The 9200-nt window shown below is 29.3% G+C and overlaps 1 protein-coding gene across 1 annotated transcript; it reads left to right on the top strand.

Moving 5' to 3' along the window:
• Positions 1–4316: 4316 nt before the first annotated feature.
• On the top strand, positions 4317–9193 carry LOC133194901 (ryncolin-1-like). The gene is made up of 4 exons (XM_061330802.1): positions 4317–4557; positions 7805–7941; positions 8114–8210; positions 9018–9193. Exons 1-4 carry the CDS (start codon positions 4317–4319, stop codon positions 9191–9193), a joined length of 651 nt encoding a protein of 216 aa, XP_061186786.1.
• Positions 9194–9200: the final 7 nt, after the last annotated feature.

The following is a 9200-nucleotide window of genomic DNA, read 5'->3' as shown; positions in this document are numbered from 1 at the left end:
TGTGGAATCATTATTTTTTATGGAGGTTTATAAATTTTAACAATGCCACACTTCGTCAACCATGAAATTAAATATTTTTTTCTCAACTTTTGAAAAAGTTGACCCCTCAAAATTAAAAAAAAAAAATTTACAGTATTTCTTTTCTTCTGATCAGAGACATAAAGAACAAATGAATAAATAATTATTTATATGTATATTTCTGCTCTGATTTAATAGGTCTTTATATTTAAAAATAAATGACTGCTAATACCAGTGCATAACTGCAAAAGGCTAAAATGTCTTTTTTCTAGATGCTAGCAGCATATTTTAGTCTTCTGTTAAATCTGTAGAATGTAGAGCATCTGTAGAGCTACCCTGTATAATTACATGAAGTTCTGCAGCTAACAAGAGTTTTCTTGGCTTTTGTAGAGTAGAAAAGGAAAGAAATATAGAAATACATTAATACATTCAAGCATTATCTTTTATCTGAAAACAAATCAGTTTGACACTGTAATCTTGCAAAATTAATTAATGTATTGCAATATGCAATTTCCATGTGCAAATCTGATCTACAGACTTTCAGAGTAAAAGCAACAGTAAAATGACCTTTGCCGCGGAAACAAGGATCCCTCTTATATTGCTAAGCATAGTAATATATCTGAAGAAATTGACTTGAGAAAGTATCTTTTCATAACCCCCCACCCCCACCCACCCACCCACACACACACAAAATCCTGATATTAAAAAGGTTTCACAGGGATTTTTGCCGCAGAAACAAGGATCCCTCTTATATTGGTAAGCATAGTTATATATCTGAAGGAATTGATTTAAGAAAGTATCTTTTCATACCCCACCCCCCCCCCCCTCCTGAAATCGAAAAGGTTTTTCAGGGATTTTTTTTTAATTTTTTATTCTTGCATGTCAAACTTTTCATGTTTGATATCTGTTAAAGTTAATGTGGAACACCCCATCCCAACTCCATCCACCCCCACTCATCCACCGCAAAAAATAATGTTTGATCCCCAACCTGAATTTCAATGTTTTAAATGTATTTATAAAAAATAATGTTTCATTTTAAGAACATTTAGAACTGTTATATAAATTTAAATAATGATAAAAATATCTGTGATAATAACATGTACATATATATATTAGGCATTATAATAACAAAATAATGTAGAGAAAACCTGTTCGATAGATGTCAGTCTTGATTGTCTTGACTGCATTATTCGTGTTATTAATTTATTTGCATCAAATAAGAAATGAATATAATTCCTACAGTTTCTGTAACTTCTGCGAAAAGGAAAAATATTTATAAATTGAAGTAATGTGTTTGGCGATTTTTGGATAATATACAAAGGAAACTAATTCAGTTGGATTTTATTTGCATTTAGTTACCAGTTTACTGTAAACAGATGAATGGAGAAAATTCGGATAAGGAAGAAAACGATTGATTTTAGAAATAAATATATGTATTTTTTAAAATTGTATTACCTGATTTGTCCTAAGGTTTTTATTGTTGACAAGATTCCAAGCTTATGAATCTTTTTTCCTCTTGAAACAAGATGAGTTTTCTTTGAGTAAGTGCTCCAGAACATCCAAAGGTTGCCGACATTTTTTGTTTCTTTCACAGAAGAGCTTCCAAAGGAGGTAATACATGACAATAAAAGATGCGAAAAGTACCCATCAGTATGATAAAAAATCCTTTCAATTTAAGCCCACTTAAGAATACTTCTCAATTTTAATTTTGATATAAACGGTAATTATGTTCATCTTTTTGAGAATAGCATCAGATATTTATTTTCTTGTTGTAGATTTGAGAATTCAGTCACTGAAACAGGGTCAAAAATAGGCTGAGTGCATGTAGAAAAACTAATAGAAATTAAAAAGTTTTTGTTCACATGCAGACAAAATGAAAAAAAAATGTTTTTTTTTTTAAATAGTTTTAATCAGTTTTATGAATATTTGTTGATTTTTTATTTGTTGTACTATGCAAAAGTAATGCAAATTGACTGAATTTGAATCTTTCTAAAGCGTGTATTTTACTTACTTTGATATATGGTTACCTTAAAAACGATTTGGCTAATCATTATAGAATTTTACCAGAAATGATAAAACTGATAAAGAAGTTTAATAATGCAAAAATCCCAAAACATTTTCAATTTTATATTTTCCATCAATTACACTGAGCAAGCTTGATGATTCGTGACATGAGAAACATGGGACAAGTCCTTTAAATATAGTAACATATAAGAGACCATGTCACGAATCATCAAGCTTGCTCAGTTATTGTCGCCTATGACGTATCATGGTCACGTGATCGCTAATTAACTTGGATTTTTAACGGAGGAGTTTTTATTTTAATCAATAATGTTTAATTACCGCGGTATTTACGCAGTAAAAACTCGAAATTTATAAACTGTGATCATGGGGAAATAAATACCGCGGTAATTAAATGGCTGATCGGCTGAATACGTTAATTTTACTAAATTGCACGCGATAAAAACTGGTTTTTCTGCGTTATGGTCGACAAAATCACTGAATTTGTCTGTATGAAGTTGAATATTCAACATTATATGTTTGAACTGTCTGCAAGAAAAAATCTGAAAAATCTGTAATCACGGTAAATTAACCTGTTAGCGAGGGAGACAAGGCGAAGACGAAGAAACTTGCCTGCACAATATAATTATATAATTTGTCATCATAAATTCATTTTTTTTAATAAATTTTATACTTAAATTGAAACAAGTTCATACTTCTATAGTAATTGAAAAGCATGCAAGATTTTTTTCAGAATTTTTTTTATTATCCTGCATTTGTCGTTGAGAACTTCGTTTGTTAAAGCGACACTGTGACGCACAAACGGGAAAATTGACAAACGCTGTGCGTAGAATTTTTGCATGACCCGTGCAAATTTTGTTCAATTCCTGAAAGTATAAGGTTTCAGAAAATTACAGGTTTGGGAACCTAAAAATTTGTTTTTATGGAGAAAAAAATAATTTCTGTATGGCCCAACACGAAAACATTGATTTACTTTTCCCTCATTATTGTACGCGTGAGCAGAAAAGTTGAAGTTACCATGGTCTCAAGTACCAAAACATGAATGTTGGTAGACCAAGAAAAAAAAAAGAAGATTATTTAAACATATTTCTCACTTTTGCATGCTCCGGTAGATACAACCTTCGTTTTTCCGGCTCTTATAGTGTGCAGTCTTTTCTTGCTTTGCAGTACAAGTTTAGTTGTCATATCTTCGCTATACTCATAATTTTCATTAATCTTTCGCTTTATGATACAGATATCTTAAAAGAAACACATGATTTTGACTCATTTTGTAACTTTAAAAGTATGCAGTTTCTCATCTCTCTATCACTAAATTGTCGCATTTGACGTCACAGCAGTATGGCTCCGTAATCCGATTGAAATATGCGTATCGCCGTATTTGAATTTCAACTCTAAATTTCTCTTAAATATGCTTACAACAACCTTAATTTTATTTAGTATCTTAATAAACAAGGTTGTAGGTAATATTTTTCATAAAATTACGTATTTTTTTTAAAAAACATGGGACAAATCCTATAAGTCTCTAGTGATGGCTTGGCAGACAGGATTATAGTTGTAGGGTGAAGAAGAACATGAACACCTTGGAGGACTATGTTTCAGATTTTTGATATCTAGGCACTGTAGAGTTTTTGTTTTTTGTTGTTGTTTTTTTTTTTTTGTTTTTTGTTTTTTTGTTTTTTTGTTTTTTGTTTTTTTTTTTGTAATTAAAAACATTGGAAGCAATATTCGATGTATATTTGCAAGAAATGAAAGGTGTGGACTTCAATTTGATATATAGTGGAATACAAGAGTTTACCCTTTTGTGATTAAGAATATAACTTATATTAACTGCGTCATATAAAACGTACTAAATATACTATTTAACATTTAGCTCAGCATTATATATCATACAAAATATATACAATATACAATTTTAACATTTTGCTCTATATTAGATACCATACAAAATTTATTCAAAATACCTTTTTAAAATTTAAATCTATATCAGATATCATACAAAATCGGTTCAGTGCATCATTTTAATATCTCAGTATCAGACATAATTTTGAGGGTTCAGTCATTTTCATTAAAAAATCGATCTATCAGGATAGTAAGATATAGACTACGTAACAACCAGCCAATCACTTTTTCGAAATACATTGAGGTTTTCATATTTATAGCTGCTAGCTTGAGGATAAACTTGCAATTTCTTTACAGGATCCCTATTGTTAGTATATTACAGAAAGAACAATATGAGCAATCTTTGGACTGTCTTTTTAATTGCTGCCTATTTTACAATGTCTCAGGCGACCATGTTTTCTCGGAGATATGCCAGAAACCTGTACTTTGATAATAAAAAGTCGGACCACGAACTTTTAGGAGAGTATTCTATATCGTTTAAAGACTGCGCAGAGAAGTGTCGTAAAGATTGTGGAGTCTTTGGATATAATGATGGATTGAAGAAGTGCCGGCTCCACAGGAATCTCAACACTTCTTTGGTGTCTGAGGAGGCAGGCTGGAAATATTTTTTTCATTATCGTATGTATTACTTTTCCATATTTTTTTTTTTAAAATAAATCACTAAAAGCACTAGAAAGGGATCATTTGCTATCATTGCACTAATCTATTATTGCATTATTATTGTACTATTGTTGCACTTGTATAAGATCGAAGATCAAAAAACATTTTCCTCAGTAATATCAAAAACAATACCTTGTCATACTGTATCTTGTCTCATATTTAGCATTCTCCCCCTATTAATTCTAAATGACATTATATTTTATGTTACTAATTTATTTATTATTCTGATTTCGATCTAATTGTTTTTATTATTATTATTATTATTATTATTATTATTATTATATATATATATATATATATATATATATATATATATATATATATATATATATATATATATATATATATATATATATATATATATATATATATATTTTTTTTTTTTTTTTTTTTTTTTTTTTTTTTTTCCATACATTTTGTCTATATATGCATTTTGTTGACCTTAGCATTGAATAATAATATTCTGAAAATATACTATATAGAAATTACATTATTGAAGGATAAACAAGAGTCAATGCTGAATAATTTTCTTTTATTTCATTCTTGTTCAAAGTCAGAAGGGGAAGTGTGAATTTGTGAGAGAGTGTGAGCAAAAATGTCATTATGTTACTTAATATGTCTCTTTTTCAAAAAAAGAGTAAATGCTGAAAGGGGAGATTATTGTTAATATTATTATTGATATTAATAATAAATATTATTATTAGATTATTATTGATATTAATAATATAATTTTTAAAGATTTCTGCCCTTGTACAATTTTGAGCCAGTAGAAATTCCAAATTTGAAATAAACTTGATATTAGGAATATCCGCTCCTAAACCAGGAACGATAACTTTAAATATTATAGTTTAATGTTTAAAAGGGCTCAAAATGAAGCTTGAAATTGGATTTTTTTTTCTTTTCATGGAACAATTCCCACTTCAGGCATCTCAATACGATTCAAGTTCCTTCGAAATGTTCGAGACGGTTTTTTTAAATGTTCACATCTGCTTCCTAGAAAAGTACAAAAATATTCCTTTAATCTAGACTTAGATACCAATACTATTTTGTATGATGTGAAATTAAAAGTAATGATAGCACAAGCTTTTTACATCATTTATTCTATAACAATTGAAATTAAAAAAAAAAAAACTAGGATATTTTATCAAATAAATGATAAAATTGATATAATAAATGATATAAAATACCGCATGTGTATTGAAAAAAAAACATACAATTGAAATTTTAAAAAAAAACTAGGATATTTTATCAAATAAATGATAAAATTGATATAATAAATGATATAAAATACCGCATGTGTATTGAAAAAAAACATGCAATACTTACTTAATTTTACATCAGAGAAATAATAACGATCATTTGATTGGTTGCTTGGAAGTAGCTATGTAAACAAACTGAAGAAAATAAAAAAAAAAAAGATAGGGGAAATCCACGATAGATGTATCTATTATCTGCACTCTTTGGTAGGAAAAAAGTTTTGTTAGGAGTAATGACAGGAGCCTGATACAGCAGTTGCTGGACAAACATGTAGCAATGCATCTTTCTTTAAAAGGATTTTTTAAGTTTAGAAAACCAGTATAGTTAGGATTGATCGAACTCGCTAATGTTTTCAACACTGAACTGTTATTTTGAATAATCTCATATTTAGATAGAAAACTTGAGTATAAGTTGGTTTTCCAGATGTAAAATTAAAACCAAGTTCTTCTAAAATACATTATTAATAATGTTCCTGATAAACAAAGATGATATTGTTACAAGTGGCCTTGTCTGCTGGAACCATAACATATTAAATATTTTTAATATTGGTCATGTAGTCTTCCTTTTTCTTTTATAATTAATTTGGTGAAAACGGAAGAAAAGAATAACTTTTAACATTCTAATACGATTCGGATCCTTCGGATGAGACTTTAAAAACCGAGGCCCCGTGTCACGGCAGGCGTTGGCACGATAAATATCCCTGACTGCTCTATTGCCCTGAGTGCCGAGTACAGGTTTAGAAGCCCTTCACCGGTATATGGTGATGTCTCTATATGAGTGAAAATGTTCAAATGGGATGTAAAACGACATACAATAAATCAATCTAATACGGTTCCTTGATATAATTCTAATGAGTGAGACGTTAATTGTCAAACAACTGACTACAGTATCCTTTCAATTTGCTATGTTTGATAATTATCGATTTTTAAAAACTTAATAATTACCTATGGAAGCTAAGCATATTGTCTTATCTCGTCTTTCTGAACCCTGTGTGCTACAAAGCGACGCGAAATTTCCGGTAACTGAAAAAAAGAGTCTGACGGCAAAAAAAAAAAAAAAAAAAAAAAAAAAAAAAAAAAAAAAAAAAAAAAAAAAGGGGGTAAGTGACAAGGGAAACACAAGACATATCTATTCCCAATCCACGATCCACCACAGTTTAAAAGGGTTACTAAACTTGTGAGTTATGGAAGATTTTAAGCACCAGTTGGAAATTTTATGTGCCATTTCAACTAAATTAGTCGCCAATTAGAGCTATGAAGTGAGTTATAATTTTCAATTATATGTACAAAACATCATGGAAAATTGGCAATAATTATGTTTACTTATAAGTAGCACTATACATTTATAAACTATTTGAAGTCGATGGGTTCGGCAAAATATATTTTGCCAGAGAAGGGTCAATAAATGTTTTATTACACCTTTTACTATTACGTCATTTTAGGACTGCTCAGTTAAACATTTCAAATGTTTTACAGACTTTTAAAAAGAACGTTCTTAAAGGTTTAACAATAGCTTTTGTTTCAATGTTTAAAAGCATCCTGTGATCAAGAAAATTTTTCTTCTTAAATAATCATTTAAATATTACCAATAAAAATCGAGTTCATTAGTCATTGACAATACAATGTATTTGAATAAAAATAAATTAAAAAAAATTATACAACCATAATCCAATTTAGATCTATAAAATAAATGTTTGCGTTAGAGTGTTAATTTCATTTAAGATCACATTCCAATTATTACAATTATTTCCGATGAAGCTTACAATTATTTCTGGTTAAGCTTACAATAGTTTCTGATTAAGCTTACAATTATTTCCGATTAAGCTTGCAAGTACTGTGTTTTCCATCCTTAATAACCTTATATATCTCTGCACGTGTTTGTATGTCTTTATCTTGTCATTTAAAATGCCGTGTTGAAAATACAATTCTCGCTTTTTTTTCTGTTTCAGTTTTACCTGTAGATTGTAAGGACCTCCTTGATAATGGTCACAATTATACAGGTGTGTACGACATCTATCCCTATGGTACCAGCTCCCTCCCTGTAAGAGTGTACTGTGATTTGGAGACAATGGGCGGAGGATGGACGGTATGTAGTTTATCAATACAGCTTTACAATTTCTGTATACAATACCCTTGTAATTTGATTGAGATTTGATGTTCTTTAGGGTATGGGTATATAGTATATACCTGTAATTTGATTGAGATCAAATACAGGTATATATCTACATAATAAGTCAACTAATATGTATCTTTTCAAGGCATTTCAAATGAGAAAATACGGATCCCCGAGCTTTGACAGGAATTGGGCAGACTACAAGAATGGTTTTGGTGAACCGGAAAAGGACCTCTGGATCGGTAAATATAAATCTTTGATCCAGTTCAGAATTTGGAAGAATAATATTTAAAGAAAGACTCCAAAATAGTAGCGAATTAAAGATTTGCTTAATACTTTCTAATTTACATTAATTGAAAATGTTTTTTTTAATTTTTTTAAAAGGAATGTTGAAATATATTTTTACGCTAGCAATTTTAAGCAGAATGTTTAATTTTGCACAATTTTAAATCAACTAAAGTTTTGGTTTTAGTCGTAAGTTCTTTTGTAAAACGGGTCCCAGGTTTTTAGACTAGTTTTAAAGTATGTATTAATATGTATTTTGCAACATTTGTTGACTGTGTGTTATTAAAATCTTAAATAAAATTCTGTAGTTCACCAAATTTTTGCAACAACTTATTTTCGAGAGATAAGTATTTGGTATTTAAAAGCGAGATAAAATTGTGACTTGTGTTATATAATTCCTTAAAAATACGCAAGAACTTTTCGCAAGCAGATTGTCTCGGGACAATTAAGTTCTCGTAAATTAAAAATGATTTAAAGAATATTAAATTTAAAAGCTGCAAGGGATTAAGGAAGTAAAGAAGTTATTTTTTTTTAACTGACTATATTCAGTTTTCCAAAACGACAATAACTACCAAAATTGTATGTATATTAGAATTACCAAGCATGGATTTTTAAAATGTTTTTAAATATTTAATATATTTTATTTTTAATATTTTTTAATATTTCACTTAGCAATGTTTTATGATACTCTCTTAACGTATAATTATTTTTTTAATGTCTTTGCATTATAACAATTGATTGATTTCGAATCTACCTTAAAACAGGAAATGACGTGATCCATCAATTAACAAAGAGAGCGGCCTCATCCCTCTATGTTTCTATCAAACTAGAGAATGGTACCAGACTGTACGAGATGTATGATCGCTTCTCCATTTCCAATGAAACAGAGAAGTATAAACTCTTTCTGGCGGGACCTGCCACGGGAACCCTAGGTATGTAACAGGTAG

This window comes from Saccostrea echinata, unplaced genomic scaffold (genome assembly GCF_033153115.1).
Source record: "Saccostrea echinata isolate AGI-Se365-2 ecotype Australia unplaced genomic scaffold, CSIRO_AGI_Sech_v1 ptg000029l, whole genome shotgun sequence".
Taxonomy (NCBI): domain Eukaryota; kingdom Metazoa; phylum Mollusca; class Bivalvia; order Ostreida; family Ostreidae; genus Saccostrea; species Saccostrea echinata.
This window is presented reverse-complemented; position numbering and strand designations above follow the sequence as displayed.

Bases quoted from the DNA above. Each gene is read 5' to 3' on its own strand.
- LOC133194901 (XM_061330802.1), top strand. From the start codon at position 4,317: ATGTCTCAGGCGACCATGTTTTCTCGGAGATATGCCAGAAACCTGTAC. The intron at 4,558-7,804 runs GTATGTATTACT...TTTCTGTTTCAG, and splicing joins GAAATATTTTTTTCATTATC to TTTTACCTGTAGATTGTAAG. The intron at 8,211-9,017 runs GTAAATATAAAT...ACCTTAAAACAG, and splicing joins GGAAAAGGACCTCTGGATCG to GAAATGACGTGATCCATCAA.